This window comes from Solanum lycopersicum, chromosome 12 (assembly GCF_036512215.1).
Source record: "Solanum lycopersicum chromosome 12, SLM_r2.1".
Classification (NCBI taxonomy): Eukaryota; Viridiplantae; Streptophyta; class Magnoliopsida; order Solanales; family Solanaceae; genus Solanum; species Solanum lycopersicum.
In genome coordinates this window covers 7913511-7935518 of record NC_090811.1, presented here as the reverse complement: position 1 = coordinate 7935518, position 22008 = coordinate 7913511, and the positions used below count along the sequence as shown (strand labels likewise).

Below are 22008 nucleotides of genomic sequence, written 5' to 3'. Positions count from 1 at the left end.
TCAAATGTGGTCTCTAATCCTTATCTATTGGTATTTGATTTCACTTGAACTCTCATTTTTCATATGCTTGTATTATGAGTTACATATTCAGTACATTCTTTCGTACTGACGTCCCTTATTGGGGACGCTGCATTTCATGTTGAAGGTACATGTACTTAACTAATATATCTCTCCCACATGATACACAAAAGTTGTTGATGAACTCCATGTTGATTTGGGGCTTTTCCGAGTCTTTACTATGCATATTTTCATAGTGCATTCATAGTTTCACTTGTCACATGTATCGGTTTAGCTATTCTACATGTATTGTATACAAAACTTATCATTATTAAATCTATTTGCACAGTAGTTTATTATCTCATCATAGGTCACTTGTAAAACATGTATTCATATGGTACTTGTTTGTCTCACCTAGGGTTGGGGTGTGACAGTGACTCTCTCCCTAACATGATTTCAAATAAGTTAGAAGAACATTTGCATTTTTTGTTTTGTTAAAACTTTTTGATTATTTTTCATTTGTCTATACAAAAGAGAGCAAAAAATGGGACTTTCCTTCTTCAATGGAGCCATGCATTGAACGCTAAAATCACGTTATGAAAAGCATGAATAAACTTTCAATTCTTTTGGCATGAGTTTGACATGGCCTATGTTATATATATCTATATTCAATTAAAATCTTCATTAAAATTGTTGATTAAATTTTTTACCCTCTATTTAAATATTTTATAATAAATAAAATTGTTAAATATAATTTACTTATATAATTAAATTCCTAATATTTAATACTCCTTCTGTCCCTTTTTATGTGGGACTCTTCCCTTTTTAGTTTGTATGAAAAAAATGTCACCTTACTCTAATTAAAAAGGGATAAGGCACAAGTACCCCCTGTCACCTTACTGTAATTAGAAAGGGATAAGGCACAATACCCCCCTTGACTATGGTCGAAATTCCAGAGCCGCACCTTAACTAAAATAAGGTCCTATTACCCCCCAAACTTTTTTATAATTTTGTACACCTTTTGACTTAAGTTAATGACCAAGAACTATTATGGGTTTTACTTGACATTGGTTTCTCCACCACGACCATCATATAGAAGCCTGACAGTTTTTGTCTATTATAATAGGTAGTTGTAGACTTTTGTAAGGACTTAACTTCCAAGAACACCAAACAAACAAAAAGTCTCAGGTTTTGTAGATTTCTACCTCTTGTTCATTCCCCCTCCCCCTTCCCCTGCTGCCGCATAACAATTCGTCACCACTATCAATGTAAATTTAGGTAGAATTGACGTTATCGGGTGAAAGAGGAATCACCATATTCTTACCAATTCATCCCTCCTCCTCGACTGTTGAGAAATCCATATCTGCTGGCGCCGTTGCCGGATTCCTTGTATCCACATCCTCTTCCTCCTCCTCTTCCTTCATCTCCTCCTACACCTTCTCCAACACGCACCTACCTATATCCCTTTATCCTTCGTCTTTTTCAACCGTCTCAGCCACTGTCTCTCTGCTGATAAATTGGTATGTTCCACTATCCCCTCCTCCATCTTCTCAGCCACGATTTTGTCTGCTTTAATTAGCAGTTGTACCAAATGAGTATTTCCTTTGGGTTATTAACCTCGAGAAAGCATTAAAAACTTGGACAAAGGCATTTAACACTTAATTTCACCTTTGATTTATATGTATCACAAATAGTTTTGCCCAACTTGTTGTAGGATTCTTACCAGTAGTTGGAGCACCATCAAAATCCGCAAGCACAATCAGGTTTTTTATACATTGAAACATACCATTACTTGTTCATGTTATCTCTAGCACCTAAAGATTGCTATAATCTAATGACTCCATGAATTTTTTTATAAAAGAAAAAAGAAAAGAGTCGCAACAATTACAAATTTATTACCACTCCCATTTTTGCTGTCTTCTTTTGATAAGGAACGTTATTTCATTGACTAGAAAGAGATTAAAAGATTACATGTATACAAGAGATGGTAAGAAAAGATAGCAATGCCAGATGGGCACTAGATTGCTATCTTTTCTTACCATCTTGTAGACATGAATTCTCTTGCTCTCTTTCTAGTTAATGAAATGACATTTCTTTTCAAAAAAAGACTACAAAAGCACGAGTGGTAATAAATTTGTGATTGCTTGTGACACTTTTCTCTTTTCTTTTATAAAAAAACTCATGGATTCATCAGATCATAGCAATCTCTTGGTACTGCAGACAACATGAACAAGTAATGTTATTTGTTAGGTATAAAGACCGAGTTGTACTTGCAAATTCCGATGGTGCTCTAACTGCTGGTTTAAAAGCCTAAAACAAGTTGGATAAAATTGTTCGTGATGCATATGAATCACAGGTGAAATTATTGTTTAAATGCCTTCCTCCAAGTTTTTCATTCTTTCTCAAGGTTAATAATCCAAAGTAAAGACTCATTTGGTGCAATTGCTAATTGAAGAAGGTAGAATCGTGGCTGAGAAGGTGGAGGAGGGGACAAAGGCTGATACCGATTTATCATTGGAGAGAACTGTGGCTGACACGGTTTAGAAAAAGATGAAGGAGTAGTGGTGGAGGTAGGAATGGCATCGGAGAAGGTGGATGACGAGACAAAGCAGGAGGATGAGGAGGATGTATACAAGGAATTCGGCGGAGGCAGCGACATATATGGATTTCTCGACAGTGGATGAGGAGCGATGTATTGTAAGGAATATGCAGATCCCTCTTTCACCCAATAACCCTAATTCTTCAAGAATTGAGACATCGATGGTGGTGGAAAATTGCTACGTGCCGGCGCCGGCAGAGTCTACAAGTCCACACCTTTTGTTAGATATGATGTTCTTTGATGTTGAATCCCGATAAGTATCTATGGATTCCTACTATATCAAACAAAAAATGAGGGCTTTTAGAATTTTACATCTATGACATTCTCATCACTGTATCACTTGACATTAGGTTTCTCCGCCACAATCACCACAAAATAATTTTTGCCAACGATGATGTCTCAATTCACATAAAATTTGGGGTACCAGTGAATGAAGGATCGTCATACTTGTACCAATACATTTCTCTTCTTCCACTGTGGAGAAATTTATATTCACCACTTTGTCAGAATTGAAAAGTGTTTGGAAATTACTTGCTCTATTTTTTTGTTAGATATTTGATTTGAAATACCCAATTATTGATTTTGAGAATGCATATATACCATTCTTGATTCGATTCCAACAATGGAAAACAACTAGACTATTTATAATTGATTAATGAATGATTTCACCTAATAACTCTAAAATCTATTTTACACATTTGTTAATTTTAAAAAGAGAGTTAATCGCAATCAAATTTTAAACCCTAATAATTTGTGAAAAAATATTTAAGAAAGGCCTAAGACATGGTAAGTTAGGAACTTATGGAAAATGCACTCATTAGATATGAATTTCCTAAAAGCTTTACAGAGTTGGTAATGATATGTGTAACTTTACCATATTTTACCGTAATAGTAAATGGTGAAGGGCATGAATTTTTTGCTGGCAAGAGAGTTTTACGACAAGGGGATCCAATGTCTCCTATCTGGTTTGTCCTTGTAATGGAGTAGTTGTCTAGGGTCTTAAAGTGCATGAGTTACCTGGCTTTCATTTTCATCCAATGTGTAAGCATCTTAAGTTGAATCGTTTAATCTTTGTCGATGATCTAAATCTCTTGAAAAGGTAACACTAGTTCTGTGGATAGAGTGATGGAAACTTTAACTCATTTTAGTGAAGTAACGAGTTTTGTGGCCAATGTAGATAAATCTAACTTGTTTTTATCTGGAGTAGACGATAGGAACTTGTAGATAATTGTTAGGAATGACTGGGTTCCCTCTAAGACATATTCCAATGAGATATCTTGGGCTTCCGTTGTCCTCCAAGAAGTAGAAGATAGTGGATTCCCAACTTCTAATAGAAAAGATCACTAACCGAATTAAAATTAGTCAGTATAATTCAAATTGGGACTACTATTTTGCTCTTTATAAATAGTTTATAGGGGTTTGTACTCATTCTACCCCAAAGTATTCTCAATGAGGTTGATAGAATTTGTAGGAGCTATCTTTGGGGGAGTAATGAAGAGAGGTGGAAAGTGTCGCATGGAAGAAGATTTGTTATCCATATGAGTTTGGAGGATTGCAGTAATTGGAATGTTGTATCAGTAGACAAATTGTTATTGATAGGAGGCTCTCCTCAAGATGTTTTGATGACTCCTCACAAGTGCAGGGACCCGGTCCTCTGCAGAGTATGAAGAAAACCAGTCTCATCTGCGAAAAGTATAGACAACTCTAAAAAGTTGTCTGCGTCAGGGAGGTTGGTGTAGAGTAGAGTATTTCTCCAATCAAAACCAAATAGGTTGTTTTGTTTGATGGAAAACAAATCTTGATGATATATATCAAACAAAACACAACATATTACTGATTCATTCAAAAAGGGAAAATACTTTCAAACAACAAGATATTGATCAAAAGGCTTTCAGTTCTTCTTGTTAGTTGCTATTTTTATATTTGCTTATCAAATTTTAGGATTCGTTTCGAACTTGATAGAAACGTATCAAACCTTGGTATTTCATTGTAAGTTCTTAAGCTATGGTTAACTTAGGTTCTTACTGAGCACTGTTGTATCTACTCGTGCTTAGCTAAGTATTAAGGTGTATTGCTTAGTGAAGAGACTATAGGGTTAGTCTCTTGTTTTGTTACCAACTTTTACTTTTGCTTGATTGAAGACTAGTGAAAGTGGTTGTTGAAAAGTCATGTTGAGAACATGTCGTGGTTTTACTCTCTTGAGAAAGGAGGTTTCCAAGTAAAAATGATTATTTCTTTTACTTTTTGCTTGTGTTCTTTACTTACTATGCATTAGTGTTACGGGGACCAGGTCCCATTTAAGAAAAGTGGAAGCGTACATTCTAACAATTGGTATCAGAGCTTTATTTTTCACTTTGGTTAACACCAAGAAAAGAAAGATCCTAGAGGAATGACTGCGCACTAAATCTGGAGGAAGGACAATCATCCACAAGACCACCTCGTTTCAATGTTCAATACTATTGGTGTTGGAAAAATTGAATGCATGACTACATTAGTGCAGAGGATTCAGAGTTGTGGGATGTTATCCTGGATGGTCCTTATGTTCCATTTAAGGAGGTGAAGGATGGAAGTCTCACCACCTTCATGGTTAAGACCAGAAAGGAGTTCACTGAGATTGATAGGAAAAAGTATGAAAAGAACTACAAAGAGAAATAATCCTAGTCTGTGGTATTGATGTTGATGAGTATAATAGAATCTCATCTTGTGAATAGGCAAAGAAGATTAGGGATTTTCTTCAAACTACTCATGAAGGAACCAAGAGGGTGAAGAAATCAAAGGTGGAGATGCTTAATACTCAATATGAAAACTTTGTGATGAAGTATGGTGAAACCATTTTTGAAATGAATTCTCGTTTTACTACCATTACAAATGAGCTCAGAGGTTTGGGAGAACCAATTCCTGTGTGCAAGAAGGTCCAAAAAATCCTCAAGGTTCTTTCTAAATCTTGGGAAAGCAGGGTGGATGTAATCACCGAGGCAAAAGATTTGATGGCCTTGCCTATGGACGAGCGTATAGGAAATCTGTAGAGTTATGAGCTATATAGGAAGCAGGGAGGAAGAAGGAAGGATTCAAAGAAAGAAAAGACCATTGCACTAAAATCCTCTCAAAGTGAGATGACTGAAGAAAAAGATGAGATGGTGTACGTGACAAAGAGGTTTCAAAAGACCATAAGAAATATGGAGAATTCAAAAGAAAGTATCAACCAGCAGAGTAGCAACAACAAACGACCTTTGACACAAATGTGGTAAGCCTGGTCATTTTATGAGAGACTGCCTAAGTCAAAAGCCGAAATCTCATAAAGTTAGATATCATAAGAAGGACCTGGTCCCAGAAAATTTTCGAAGGAAGGAACATGCTCACCAGGTTGTAAAAAAGGGCCTTTGTCATATTGGGTGATGATTTGAGTGAGCCAGAGGAAGAAGCAGAAGATCATGATGATGTCTTTGTGATGGCCATTGAAGATGATGCAAACATTTTAATCTCAATCTTCTCCTTAATGGCAAAATCAGATGATGAGGAAGATGCGAACAAGGCTATCTTTGAATTAAAAGATGATCTTGGTAACCTATTTGCTGGAAGCCTGAGGAAATTTGCTGCTCTTCTAATTGACTCTGTAGAAGAGCAATCTACTGAAGCTTAATGTTGACTGAAAAATTAAGTTTTTTGAAAATGAAAATGCAGCTTTTCTAACACATATTTCTGAAATGAGTAGAAGAATAGAGATTTTGGAGTCTAACAACAAAATTTATGAAGAAGAGCCTAGTACCTCTAAAAATGATAAAAGAAAACTTAGCATCTGAGGAAGAACTGGAGGATAACCTTAAAATATCTGAATCTAAGGTAGCTACTTCTCTTGAAACTAATTCTCAGCTAAGAAGAGATCTTAAGAAAATCAAAGAAGAGTTAAGTCATGTTGAATGCCTTGAATCGGACCCGTTACAACCGAAAGAACGGGGGTCTCGCTGCCCGGTCAGCGAGTCGGGGGGTTCAGAAGGGCGACGCGCCCCCTGGCCTGGGGGTCTGGGGAGGGGGAGTCGCCCCCAGCCCGACAGTATACAATGTTGTTGTATTGGGCCCTTAATTATCTTTCAATTCTGTATTTTGGGCCCAAGCCTGTTAGGGCGTAGCTTAGCACTATATAAAGACGCTATGGCAAATCCTATTCTGTATTCTGTTCTTGCCTCTCCATAATAAAACTGCTCCCCCTCTTCCTGTGGACGTAGCCAATTTATTGGTGAACCACATAAATCTGTTGTCTTGTTTTTCACGTTTATATTTTCTTGCATTATCTCGAATTCCGCATAACAAGTCATTCTCTGAAATGGACTGACTCTTTCAAGATCCTTTCGAATCTCCTTAAACAAATTTTCAATGGGAAAAGAGGTCTAAGGAAAAGGAAAATAGAACCACCATATAATCCCCATAACAAATATATGTTTGTGGCTGATAACCTCTTGTGCACCCATTGTGGAAAAATGGACTTTTGAAGGAAAGGTGTGATAAATTGAAGGAGGCTAATGAAAGGCATGTGAAGTTTGTGAAATCAGATAATTGTCAGACTAATAGGGAATGGGGATCTAGTTTTTGTGATCAGTCTGTCAGTCATGACAAACCTATGAAAAAATTATAAAGAGGACCTGGTTCTTGCTACCATTCGGGTAAAACATTTTCATCGCCTTAGACTGGAAAATTTTATTGTTAAGTCTTTTGATAGTTACTGGGAACTCTGTATGAAGTGGGTTCCTAAGACTAACAAGTAACTCTTGTGCACAAGAGAAGAAGGGGTCAGTGCTGGTACATGGATATAGGATGCTCTACGCACATGACAGGGGACACTTCAAACTTTCTCTCTTTGAAGGAACATGAAGGTGGTGGTGTATCTTTTGGAGGCGAAAAGAAAGGTTCTATTCTTGGAATTGGAAGGATAGGGAAGTCTGATAGTAATTTAATCAACAACATACTCTATGTGGAAGAGCTCAAGTATAATCTTTTGAGTATATCTCAGATCTGTGATAGAGTAAATGAAGTCAAGTTCATGGCAGACAATTGCTTCGTTACAAACCGCATAACAGGGAAGGTGGTGATGTCTGCTACAAGAGTAAAGAATATGTATGTAGCAGATCTAGACTCCATCGAAGAAGATGATATTTCGTGTCTAAGTGCTCCAACTGATGAATTTGATCTATGGCATAAATGTCGTGGTCATGTTAGTTCTACTCTTCTCAACAAGCCGGTTGTTGGGGACCTGGTCCGCGGACTTCCCAAGTTGATGTTTACAAATGGTAAAGTTTGTAATGCTTCTGCAAAGGGTAAACAAACAAAGTCTTCATTCAAAGTCAAGAACGGATTCAACACATCAAGACCTCTTGAGCTGCTTCACATAGAATTGTGTGGACCAATCAAAGTGTTGAGCAGAGGAGATAAGAAACTCATTCTTGTTGTTGTTGATGATTTTACCAGGTAGACATGGGTAATGTTTATGAGAACAAAGAATGAGACAGCTAGACAATTAATTATGTTCTTCAAGGCTGTTCAATCAAAGTTAAATTGCAAGATTAGAAGCATCAGATCTGACCATGGCACAGAATTTAAAAAATCTCAGATTGAAAGTTTCTGTGGTGAACATGGAATAAATCACAACTTCTCAGCACTTAGAACTCCTCAGCAAAATGGAGTGGTAGAGATAAAGAACCAAACACTAGTAGAGATTGCAAGAACTGTGCTGATTGACTCTCAACTTGCCATGAATTTCTTGGCTGAAGCAGTTAACACAACGTGTTATATGACCAACATATGTCTTATTAGGTCTCAAATCAAGAAACCCCTTATGAACTATTAAATGATATGAAACCTTTGATAGCTCATCTCAAACTGTTTAGTTGAAATGTTTTATTCTGAACAATGGAAAGAATGATCTTGGAAAGTTTGATGCCAGAAGTGACGAAGGTGCTTTTATGGGATATTCCTCTACCAGTAAGGCGTATGGAGTGTTCAATTAAAGAACTCACTGTGTGGAGGAAAATGTGGATGTCAAATTTGATGAGTTCAGAACAAAGGATGACAATATTGATGATCGTGAAGTGGAAGAGCTGACTGAAGATAATGAGATCACTCAAGGAGTGGAAGTAACTCATGCTGAACCTGTTGATGAGCCTGGTCCTCTCGACATTATTCCAGATATTGGGTCTCATACTTCAAATGAAAGTGAAGGTAATTCTGATGTTGATAGAGAAGAAGAGATTATTAGAAAGGCTGGGTGGAAACATCAATCTTTACATCCACTAGACAATCTAATCTTTCCCCAGGATTCAGGAATTGAAACTAGGTCAAAGGCACGTAACTTGGTTGCATATTCAACGTTCATATCTCTAAATGAACCAAAGAGTATCAAAGAAGCTTTAAAGGATCCTGACTGGCTGGTGTATATGCAAGAGAAGCTTCATCAGTTTGAACGAAGTAAAGTGTAACACCTGGTCCCCCCGGCCATTTGAAAGAACTATTATCAGAACTCAATGGGTATTAAGAAACAAACTTGATGAGTATGGAACTATTGTCAGAAATAAATAAGTCAAGATTGGTGTTGCAAGGTCATAATCAAGAGGAAGGAATCGATTACGAAGAAACCATTGCACCTATTGCAGAAATGAAGGCAATCAGAATTCTAATTGCTTTTGTTGTACACAAAGATTTCAAACTATTTTAGATGGATGTGAAGAGTTCCTTTCGGAATGACAATTTTAAGGAGGAAGTGTATGCTAAGCAGCCTCCAGGCTTTAAAGACTCTGAGTTGCCTGATCATTTACTGAAGTTGGAAAAAGCTTTGTATGGGTTGAAGTAAGCTCCTTGAGTCTGGTATGAGAGGCTATCAAAGTTCTTTTTAACCAATGAGTTAAAAAGAGGTAAGGTAGACAACATTATATTTCTAAAAACTACAGGAAAATTACCGTTGATTGTGAAGGTTTATGTTGATGATATAATTTCTGGAGTAACATCAGATTGTATGCGCCTGGAGTTTTGCTGAGTTGATGAGCTGCGAGCTTGAGATGAGCATGATGGGCGAACTTACATTCTTTCTAGGACTACAGATTAAACAATCCTCTCAAGGGACTTCCATATGCCAAGAGAAATACATCAAAGAGTTGCTCAACAAGTTCAAAATGCTTGATGCAAAAGTTCTAGACATGCCTATGAACATAAGTGTAAGAATTGATAAAGACAAAGCAGGCAAAGAGGTTAAACAAACCATGTATAGAAAGATCATTGGATCACTTCTATATTTGACAGCTAGAAGACCTGATATAATGTTTAGTGTGGGGATGTGCGCTAGATTTCAAGCTGCACCAAAGGAATTACACCTGAAAGCTGCAAAAAGGGTTTTGTGATATCTGAAGGGAATGCAGGACCTGGTCCTTTTCTATCTAATAGGTGACTCATTTGAACTTATTGGTTATGCTGATGCAGATTATGCAGGTTTTGTGGAGGATCAAAAGAGTACCTCAAGAATGGCACATTTCTTGGGATCAGCTCTAATGTCATGGGGAACGAAGAAGCAGAACTCGGTGGTTTTATCTACTGCTTAAGCGGAGTACGTTGCTACTGCTGCATGTTGTGCCCAAATCTTGTGGATCAAGCAACAATTGGAGGATTTTGGGGTTCTTAGAGAGACAATTCTTCTCTTGTGTGACAATATTAGTGCAATGAATATGGCTAAGAATCTAGTTCAACACAAAAGAACGAAACATATTTATGTGAGGCATCACTTCCTGCGAGACAACGTAGAAAAAATGAATGTGTTGATGAGGTTCTGCAGCACTGAGGATCAACTGGCTGACATCTTCATAATGCCAATGGGAAAGGAAATTTTCTTCAAAAATAGACTGAGACTTGGAATGTTTAAGTTCACGTGAATTTTTAACAGGGCTACTCAAGAAACTCCTAATTGATTATTCTTAGGAGGACATGTATGTATGTTTGAATTAACAATGATTACTCGAGAATTCACTATTTGTACCTTACTGCAGGTATACACTAATGGTATAAATAGCTTAATAGATGATTTTACTACACAAAATCGGGCAGACAAAATACGAAGTGGACCTAGTCGCTCATAAGGTTAGTATTATTTCATACTACACTGACAAATGTCTGCATCAATGGCACATGTCCTCGTCTTGTTCATCGCGTCAGTTTTAAAGGTCCTTTCAATTTCAAACAAAGAGTCGGCACTGTTTGAGGACCCAATACTCTTTTGTTTTAAATACCCCATTAACTCCTTAACAATTCATAAAATCTTCTAAGCGTTCTTTTTCTGATCGATTTTTTCTGCAATCTTACTTCTTATTCTCTGTTTCTCAAAATGTCTAAGTCTAATTCTTTGTCACAAGTTCCTATCTCCCCAAAAATCAAAAAACCCAGTTTATTTGATTTCTAAATCCCCATTGTAAAAGAGTCATCTTTGACCCCATGTGTGGAGATAGAACACAGGCTGGGTCTGTGTTGCCTGTGAATCTAGTTGAAGGTGGGTCTGCTCCACCTAGAATGGACAAAGTACCTTGTTCTCCTACACTAGTGTTGTCTGAAGAAAATTCTCATACTTTTGAGGCATAATCAGTTCCTAAACCTACTTCCAAACCAGGGTCTGATGAAATAGATGGTTCATCTATGGTTGTGTTATCCTTGATGTCGCAAAGGTTGTTCGAAGGGGATGTACCTTAGGAAAAGGGACCAGAATCCTGTATTCTCACAGTAGGGGCAGATCGCTAGCGATACAAAGTTTGGCTTCACTTAGGGCTGAATCTTATCCCTCACTGTTGAACAAGACGTTTAGGTCCCCAAAACCGGTCCTCGCTAAAAGTTAACTAATCTTTGACCACACTCCCTAGTTGTTTGATGTGGAATATGAAGGGGGAGGAAGACAAGGAAGAAGTTCCTTTAAGATTGAAAAGGCAAGAAACAAGAGGTAGTAATCTTTCTCTTGCCAGTGGCCCTGACCAAGAGACTGCGGCGGGAAACAATGATAATGTTGTTCATACTCGTGCTGACAGTGATGCAGAAAGGAAAAGAAAAGGGAAAGGGAAGTCGATCAAATCTACTATGAAGGAAGGTAGACAACAATATGACACCCCAAGTGTCACACAAAAGGTTCTGGGTAGTGCCATGTTGGCCAATGCAGTACAGACACAGAAAAAGACGGCAAAGAATTCGAGGGGTGGTTCAAGAGGACCCAGTTATATACCTTGTCCCCATTGAGAATAGTGACTCAAAATCTGAGGAAGTTTCCAAGTATGTGTCAAAGCGAAGAAGGGAGCCAAGGGGTGAAAATGAGAGATTCAATGAGAGTCAAAAGAACTCAAAGAAACCTCTAGTGAAGAAGGTAAAAAAGGTGATAGCCCGGAAGAAGAGAAAATTTGAAGTTTCACTCGTAAAGGGACCTGGTCCCAGTGTAAAGTCTGATGGAACTGACATGACAAGAGAAGAAAGAGTTGAGAAGATGAAATTGCAAAATGTTCTGAATAGTCAAGTGTTTGCTAAAGATATTCTAACAGATCATGGTATGGGAGCTCTTGTTGACTCTGTTACTATCCAAGAATGGGGACATTTGTTCGAACCTCCACTCTCATATCTCCATGAACTAGAGGTTCACGAGTTCTATTACAAAATGGACTTGCTTGTTGAAGGGAGTATTTTTACTTCTGTTAAGAGGGTATCGATAAGTTTGAATGAGGAAATATTGGGGATTATCTTCGATGTGCCTACTATAGAATATGATCTATTGTAGGGTGTAGGCCTTAGACAGTATTCACCTCAATGAAAGCAAAACCTAAGAAGGAACGGGTACCCAAAAAGTACCTCAGGGCGAGTATCAATTGACCTTTGAGTTTGTTAACAAGGTCATGGTGCCTAGGTCGGAGAAACATACAGTTACGTCTATTGCAGATCACTTTCTGATGGAAAAATTAAGTGATCTTGAAGTGATAATCTCCAGGCAATCATGGGTCTAGCATATGCATTGTGTTATGACATGGAAGAAGGGGAATCATGGAATTCCATATGGGTATTTTCTCAATTAGGTGTTCAATCACTTTGAGGTGCCCTTAGGGATGGGAGTACCAGGTACTGTCAAACAAATGTTTTCCAAGTCTACTCTCTAAGATTGTGAGTGCATTGAAGGAGAAGCACCAGGTCGCTCACAAGTTGCAACAGTCCTTGAGCAACAAGTGTTTCTTAAGCGGGAAGTGGATGATCTCACTATTCTCTTGGCTGTTAAGGAAGTTTAAGTGGTCACTCTTAAGTCTGAGCTTCAGAAGGTGATTTCAAGAGGACCTGGTCCTAGTCAGGACAATAGGGAAGAATTAATCAAGTTGAAAGCTCAAATGACCACCTAAAAGCTACGAATGCCTTACTTAGTGAGGAAATTCAAGCTCTCAACAAGTAACTCATTAAGGCAATTGAGGATGCCAATGAGAGAGTGTTTTTGCTTCTTTGAACCCTTAATCCCTCTCTCCCTTCGTGCTAAATGTTTCCTGCTGTGTCTTCCAGTCTAATTGTACTCCTTTCTCTTCAAGTGGCTCGATGTAGTCTTTTGATTAATTTTAAGTGGCCAATATTAATATGATCAAATCATAATTCTGTTTTTATGCACTATTTCTGCGTATTATTATCATGTCTTTTTTATTACATTCACATGTTCGGTGTGGTTATAACCCTGGATTCTCTTATTCTCGTGTGTTGATTTTCGTATGTTTATTGTCCCTCCTTTTCAATGATGTCAAAAGGGGGAAGATTTGTATTAGTCGTTCAACGGTGATGGGAATCCTGGTGTAAGGGGGAATCTATGTAAGGGGGAATCCTGGTGTAAGGGGGAATCATGGTTTAAGGGGGAATGATGTCCGGAAATAATGTTTTATGTATTTTTTGAATGAATGTGTGATGAACAAATGCAGGTTGGTTTGTCCTCATCAAAAAGGGGAAAATTGATATGAGGCTCTCCTCAAAATGTTTTGATGATTCATCACAAGTGCATGTACCCGGTCTTCTGCAGAGTATGAAGAAAACCAGTCTTATCTGCAAAAAGTACAGACAACTGTAAAAAGTTGTCTGCATCTGGGAGGTTGGTGAGGAGCAAAGTACTTCTCTAATAAAAACCGACTAGGTTGTTTTGTTTGATGGACAATAAATCTTGACGATATATATCAAACAAAACACAAATATAACTCATTCATTCAAAAACGGAAAATAATTTCAAGCATCAAGTTATAGGATTCGTTTCGAACTTGGTAGAAACCTATCAAACCTTGGGTTTTTCATTGTAAGTGATTGGGTTACAGGTAACTTAGGTTCTTACTGAACAGTGTTGTATCTGCTTGTGCTCAGCTAAGTAATAGGGTGTATTGCTTAGTAAAGAGACTATAGGGTTAGTCTCTTATTTTCTTACCGACTTTTACTGATACTTGATTGAAGATTAGTAAAATTGGTTCTTGAAAAATTTTGTTCAAAATAGGTCGTGGTTTTACTCCCTTGAGCAAGGAGGTTTCCAAGTAAAAGTGATTATCTCTTTTACTTTTTGTTTGTGTTCTTTACTTACTGTGCATTAGAGTTACGGGGACCAAGTCCTATTTAAGTTAAGTGGACGCATAAATTCCAACAGTTATGCCAGTTATCAGAAAAATAGAATACGTTGTAGGTGAAATGAGTACATGAGATCTATATAAGGAATGATGATTCCATTTGGGAACATATATATTCGGCCTCTAGATTGCAGTTTCTATTGAAAAAAGTTAAATGTACTGCCGAACAACAAAAGGAACTGGTATTTACAAGAGAGGTATAATCTAACTTATTATGGTCAATATTGAATCTATGCCAGCTACAATGCAATGCTGGGTGAATTGAACATGTTGATCTTATTACCGAATTTTGTTACCGACTACAAGAAGAGGATGTTATGCTTGAACATTCCTATTGATAATGAGATATGTTGTTTATGACACAGCCAAGTGATGGAGACCAAGTTGAATCTCTTTATCCACTACACTTGGTTGGGACAAGTGAAAGTTGGTATTTACCTTGGGCTAACATACAGGTGCATATAGGTGAGTTGCGATAGGTACTAGAAATAACCAAGAGGAAACATTGGAGGCAATTCTATAAGAAGTGGTTGCAGCAATTTGGAGTGTTATAGTTTACCATACTTTGAGGGAAATAAACAGGAGGTTGTATAGAGGCACAATTGTGAATAGTGACATAGTAATTGCACAGATAAAAAACAGAATTTATAGAGAGAATGGCATTGTTTAGGGGATCTAACAAGACTCATAAAAGTAATAGGTTGATTCAATATTTTTCTATGTAACTATTTTCTTTTCTAGTTGGAGGCTAAAAGACATAAAACCTTCTTATAAGGTGGTTATGGATTTAGGTGCTCAATAGATGTAATGGTCCTTTTATTTGTTAATGATGTTTACAATTTACCAAAAAACCCTAATAATTTTGAAAAACATCGACTTGTGAAATCATATAGTATTATTTATTTTTCTTTTGTACACGTTGTTCCTAACTTTTTTTATCTTTTATCTTGTTTGATGTTTAGGATAAGTGCAAAATATCCATCAATCAAATAATAAAATAAATATGTGCAACTGATTCTTATCAAAATTGCCGGAAAAATGAATCGCCATTCATTTCTCATATCAAAAAGTCGATAGAAACCATCCTTTTCTGATTCACCTGCAGTCCTGAACTCAAGAATCACAAGAATATTAAATTAGAATGAGATTCCAACATTGGCTAAAAATTAAGATCGGTACCACTAACCTTACCAAAATCATCATCTATTTCTAAGGTCAAAGAGTCAGCAAAAACCCTCCGTTTTCATTTCACCAACAGTCAACAACCACAAGAATCTTAAGTTAGAATAAGATTCAATTTTGACAAAAAAATATCAATCAAATCAATTAATAAAATGAATTTGTACCACTAATACTTACCGACACATAATCACCATCTGCATCTTCCCATATCAATGTCCCATAATCAGCTCATAGACAGTACATCCAAGAACCCAAATATTAACCCGTGGGCTATACTCAGTGTTAATAACGGATTTCAGTGCCATATACCTTTCTATTCCCCTGATTACTTCTTGTTTTTGGTTCATGCCCTGTTCCAATGTCACGGATAGCCCGAAATTACCAATCTTGGCAATTTTGTCCATGCCCACAAGGAGAATATTGCCAGGCTTGATGTCACAGTAAATAATTCCATTGTTGTGAATGCAACTAAGCCCTAAAAGAACATTCTTCCTGTGTTTCTTATCTTCAAACTGCAACAGTGAATTGCAGTTCTGACGATGATCAGCAAGGCTTCCTCCAGAAGCATACTCGAGCAATAAGTTGTAAAGATTGACGTTATCATCAAAAGAGACATTAGATCCAAAATAGTGAACAATGTAAGGAGAATGTTTGAACATTAGGAGGATTTCGACTTCTTCTTTCAACGATTGAGAAGCATTAAAGTCGCACGATTTGAGAGCAATGAGAGAGGGGAGAGTAACACCACAAAATAGTGCATTTGAAGTAGAAGCTAACGAGATGGCTCCAAATCCACCTTCATGAAGAGTTGTGCCTCTCTTCCACGATAATCCTGTCATTGGAAATTAAGAATTGGATGTACAATATCTTTGTTATATATTATATTATACATACTAATGAGAGTAATTTATAGGTCACGTTACACCTTTTCTTTTCTAATACCAAATGGAGTAATAGACCACTTAGTTTTGACTCCCAATAAAGTTTCCAACCATTTAAAGACGGATATAGAAGGAGGCCATCACTGTTTTCCAACCAGTGGTTTGTCTAAGTTGGTTAATTGCCAAATTTGTTGTCCCTTTTAGCAATTTAGCTTCAAAATGACTCTTTTGGCTCCAAAATACTGGACTTCCTATGACAAACAACTTACATTATATTGACGGCTCACTTAAACTGTCATTTAGTTTAGCTGTGAACGAGTCCACAACCACTCACTTTGAACAATTTAAATGCCTTCATGTAATATATCAATATTCTAGTTCTAGCTGCTAGAACTAGAAATTTGTTATGGAGTTTTATATCCATAGATAAAAATAGTGATGGTCCTCTCAATTTATTCCTGCTAGGATTGAAAATCTTGTATTTTGCATACCCATATAATTGAGTCATCCATAAGCTCTCACCACATTGTGCAAATCAAGTATCCAAAATGTTCAAACATTCTGGGAATCTAACTAGCACAAGCTCCAATACAACTCTTATTATGAATAAGAAGTAAAAAAATCAAGAATAAACTCTCAAGAACACCTTTTAGGATCAAAGATTAAAAATTCTATCTGGAAGCGCAAGTTTCTGCATTAAAATCAAATGAAAGAATTCTACATTAGCACTTTGTTCCATAATGACTCAACGTTAATGAATCAAGATATGAAATTTATGTATTTTTGATAATACTCAAAGATGAAAACTTTAACATACCTAAGTAACTTGAACTTGAAGCTCATAATTTCCCAAGCTTTCTTGCTCTTCTTGAACTTCTTTGGCATTATTCTCTACACCAGAGCCATTTTCCATTCTGTAGCGGTGTATTATGATCAATATTAGTGTCGTATATCTCCAATACTCTCAGGAATCTCTTCCAATACATCCAACCCATAGAGTAGTAGTTCCTCACGCATTGGAAAATTATCACTACCTGTTTCCCACCTTACTAGACATTCAGATTTGATTTGTAGATATATTAATTTACGAAACGCAACATCTTTGGTTTCCAATCAGTTCCGTTGAATGCAGTATTCGTTTTGAGCACGTCAAGGTTCGTTAAATTTGCCAACAAATTCATAATATCCCATGGTAATATAGTAAATGTTAATGTCAACATCTTGATATTAGGAGGGAAATTATCCCTAGAGAAAATCATCAGGTCAATGGTTTCAGCTCTGCCCTTAGAAAATCCAGCTCGATATGTAGCGTCTCCAGCTCCTCTAGAAGAATGAGAAAATAAAGAATATCATGCCATTAAGGATGGCCAGAAGTATCTAAAATACTAAGCTTTTTTTAGATTGGGTGTTCTTCTTATGATTTTGAAAACAAAAGAAGAGTCATGGAGAAGAAGTGTTTGCAAGTTTTTGAGAAACAAAGGTTGTTCTAATTCAAGAGGATCATATATATAGTGTCATATATGATCCAAATATCTTATCTCTATCATTCTCCAGATATCCAGTGGGTGCTTCAGAGTCGCCGGTTCAAGGCTTCCAATAATTATGGTCTCTAGATTTCTCAATTTGGCTAGTGAAAGAGCATTCTCAATATTTGCAGCAACATATCTCAAATGTACAAGCTGAGGTATTACACAACCAAAATATTTTGAGACTGATAGTACATCCAACACCTTAAGCAACTTGAATTGTGAAATGGTGGAACTTGTAATACTAATGTTATGCCTTCAGAAATAATTATCTTCTGTTGTAATAAAGGTGCGGGTTATACTTGTAATACCACTTCTATGCCTTTTTGGTTAAACTCGCGGATGTTGATGTTTAGATATAACATTCACTCTCCATTGATCACATATGACTTCTAAGTACATGGGAACATTCTCATTCATGAAATGCACTACATTTTCACTATGAACTTCTCTTACGCGTAGTTGGCGAACAAGATCGTGAATTTCGCAAGTTCTCATCTTTCCATCAGCCCTTTGTTTACCAACCAAAATTAGACTTCTATCAATTAACTCTTCGAGATACTCCTCTGCCATAACTTCTAACCTTTTACTACTTCTTTCTCTTAAGCATTGCTCAGCAATCCATAACCTAATTAATCAACTTGGAAATGTTGATCTCCATTTCTTTTTGAAAGCCTCCAACATAAAGAAAACAAGACCTCAAATATTGGGGCAAGTAACAGTAGCTTAAAGAAATAATAATTTGTCAGTGAATAGATTCCAACTATTTTTTAAACTTAGGAAAGACTATACTATGAGGCGGAAAATCAGGACAACTGACATAATTAGCAACATATTTAAGTCGAGTGGTTAATAGAATTCGGTTTCTATTGTCATCATTTGGAAATATTCTTCTCATTTGGTCCCATGCCTCGATACTCCAAATATCATATATGACAATTAGAAATCTCCTACCCTTAAGACCTCTATACACAGTCTCCATTAGTTGATCATTACTCATTTCTCTGTTGTCTTCAGTTATCTCTCATTGTATTCTTCATAGATAGTGACTCATGCATGTTTATCAAATCAAGAACGAATAGATGAATCATCATAACGTTTCCTGGCAAGAGTTTTCTTACCTATACTGACCATTTCAAAAGTTGGTATGACAGTTAACTCGTTTGTATAGGAAATAAGGCGATCAAGTATGGTGTTGAAGTCATCCTCCATCCCGACAAAATACTTTCCTCAATTGTATATTTTTCTTGTGAGGAGGGAGTTGTCGCTAATTCTCCAGAGTTGCTTTCATGCGTGTTAACATCGATCAGCATCACCTCTTTGTTGAGAAAATAAACTTGTTCTTCAACGTTCAACAATTCTTCATAACAGGATCTACAAGCCTTTTGTTGGTTATCCTCATGATATGCTAGAAGGATGTTTCTTAGACTTGAATCAACTCTATATTCCGCTTTGTATACTACATTCCTTGTCCTCTTTTCCACAACCTTGTAATAGAAACTCGATATATTAATTATTGTTATAAAAAAAATATAACACCAGTAAGATTTAGATAAATATACTAGTGATCAATTACATACCTTAAGAGTTTCAGTATCCTTTGTAGTATTGTCAAGGAAATGTTGCAGAGCAGAAATATTTTGACAGAGAGATCCGACATGTTGTTGTGTACAACATTAACAAACCAAAAATTCATTATGTTTGAAGATTTGCTTCAATGTATACATAAGTGAAGAGAGGGCAGCATAAGCCATTTTTATTTTTGTTTGTTTGATTGATAACTAAAAGAGATTGAGAAAATCTGCAATATTCTATCTTTTAGTGATTGTAGACCAAGCAGAGCTAGAATACCAGGTACAGGTTCGCCAATCCCAATAACTTTTGCTCCCAATAACTTTTGCTCAATAGTATATTTATATTAAAAAAAATATCAAATATATACAAATATTAAGTTTAGAACTTAGTTATTATCATCCATATAAAATTCAGAACGTATAATACTGTAATTCTAGCTTCGCCTCTGAATTTACCATACAAGAGAAAAAGAAAAACAGAACATAGCGTTAACTGGGCCTTGTCTAATTGTAAACAAGCACCAGACTATAGAACATTCAAGGCATCGGAGTATCTCTCGATGCATATCTGAAATTAAATATAGACATTATTAGTATTATGAGCACGTAATCAAATTAAATTGAATGATGACCATGTTATCTGGCACTAGTAGACTTGTACATTTGTTGAGCTCCATAATAATTATCCTCTTTCACAACCTTCTATAACTTATCACTATTTGTCACGACCCAAACCGAGCCGCGATTGGCACCCACACTTACCCTCCTATGTGAGGGAACCAACCAATCTAAACCTTAACATTTCAATGTAATATCAACATAAAGTAATGTGGAAGACTTAAACTCATTAAGAAAAACCAATTCAATAACTATTATTTCCCAAAATCTGGAAGTCATCATCAGAAGAACATCTACTTCAAATTACTAAATCTAAGAGTTTCTAAGAAGCTAAAAATTCATAAAAGCTAGTCCATGCCGAAACTTCAAGGCATCGAGACATGAAGAGGATGATCCAGTCCAAGCTAGAAGCATTAGCTCACCCTGATATCCGGAGTAATGAAGACTGGCTAGAGTTACTATTGAGTCGAAGATGACGGCACGTTTGCTGCACTCCACAAATAAATAAGAAGAAAACATAAAAGTAGGGGTCAGTACAAAACACGGGTACTGAGTAGATATCATCGGCCAACTCAAAATAGAAAACAATATGCACCAAGTAACATCATAAAATCAACTATGATACTCAACATGTAGCAATAGCAAGTACTATATCATTAACAATTACCGTCAAGTTCACACATGAGGACTCAAGCCTCAATACCGTACTCATTTGGGAATTATGTTCATTAGATTGAGTATATTAAAATCTTTCAAGATTCATTATCTTTATTTCTCTTGTGTCGGTACGTGACACTCCGCTCCCTCATATTCATTAATCCTCTTGTGTCAGTACGTGACACTCCGATCCCCTAAATCTACGTGTCGGTTCGTGACACCCGATCCCCTAAATCTATTTGTCGGTTCGTGACACCCGATCCCCTAAATCTACATGCCAGTTCGTGACACCCGATCCCCTAAATCTATGTGTCGGTTCGTGACACCCGATCCCCTAATCTCCTTCTATCCATTCATCAAGCCTTCTTTCTTACCAAGGCATCATCAATCTCATTATTTTAGTTCATCACGCCTTCTTTTATACCAAGGCCTCATCATTAAAAAAGTGATTAGGGTTTTGCAAGATTTGGGATTCAATAACTTCATCATGCTTATATAATCACAATTATATAATTACATTCATGCAAGCATACAATTAAGCACATAGCAGGGTTTACAATATTATCAATACATATCATTCGCTATTAAGAGTTTACTACGAATATTGTAAGAGACACCATAACCTACCTCCACCGAAGACGTGATCAAGCAAGCAAATTTTCTCCAAAGCTTTGTGTTTTCCCCTTCTGGATCTACCCTCTCTCTTCTTGTTCTTTCTATTTTCTTTATTCAAACCCTCTTTCTTTTACCCTAATTAGCATATAATTAAGAATAAAAGATGGCAATATTAACCCACTAATTAACTTAAGGTTACCTCTTTTAAGCCCCAAGTAATTAGACTTATTAACATTAACCTACTAACTTTATAATTAAAGCAGGAATAGTCAAAAACGTCCCTTAAAAAGTATAAAGAAATCCGACCCAGACTGGGATTACGCAACCTGCAACGGCCCATCGTGCCTGCGACGGTCCGTCACACATGTGACGGTCCGTCTTGCAATTTCGTTACGAAGTTCAGAGAGTCAATTTTCAGTACCCAATTTTAGATTTTCTAAGTGTTTTGAAACGAGACCCTGCGACGGTCCATCGTGCCCATGACGGTCCGTCGTGGGGTCCGTCGGTTCTGCCAGTTTTTCCAGAATTGAAGTCTGCTGCTCAAAACGACTAAACAGGTCGTTACAATAGATACCAATTTACCCATCGTTCGTCCCCGAACGATCACAAGAAGGAAAACAAGGGCGAAAAGGAGTACCTGAATCTGTAAACAGGTGTGGGTATCTTTCTCGCATATCAGCCTCTTTCTCCCAAGTGGCTTCTTCGACTGGTCGATTCCTCCATTGAACTTTG

The 22008-nt window shown here is 36.8% G+C and overlaps 3 protein-coding genes across 3 annotated transcripts; 2 read left to right on the top strand and 1 right to left on the bottom strand.

Annotated features, from left to right (window-relative positions):
• Positions 1–2573: 2573 nt before the first annotated feature.
• Positions 2574–5622, top strand: LOC138340192 (uncharacterized). Its single transcript, XM_069291885.1, has 3 exons — positions 2574–2673; positions 5097–5182; positions 5308–5622. The coding sequence occupies exons 1-3, from the start codon at positions 2574–2576 to the stop codon at positions 5620–5622; spliced, it is 501 nt and encodes a 166-aa protein (XP_069147986.1).
• Positions 5623–9621: 3999 nt separating this feature from the next.
• Positions 9622–10256, top strand: LOC138340191 (uncharacterized mitochondrial protein AtMg00810-like). The gene is made up of 2 exons (XM_069291884.1): positions 9622–9974; positions 10058–10256. Exons 1-2 carry the CDS (start codon positions 9622–9624, stop codon positions 10254–10256), a joined length of 552 nt encoding a protein of 183 aa, XP_069147985.1.
• Positions 10257–15614: 5358 nt separating this feature from the next.
• LOC101254363 (mitogen-activated protein kinase kinase kinase 20-like) lies at positions 15615–16244 on the bottom strand. Its single transcript, XM_004252101.1, has one exon. It carries the CDS (start codon positions 16242–16244, stop codon positions 15615–15617), a length of 630 nt encoding a protein of 209 aa, XP_004252149.1.
• Between the last annotated feature and the right edge of the window lie 5764 nt (positions 16245–22008).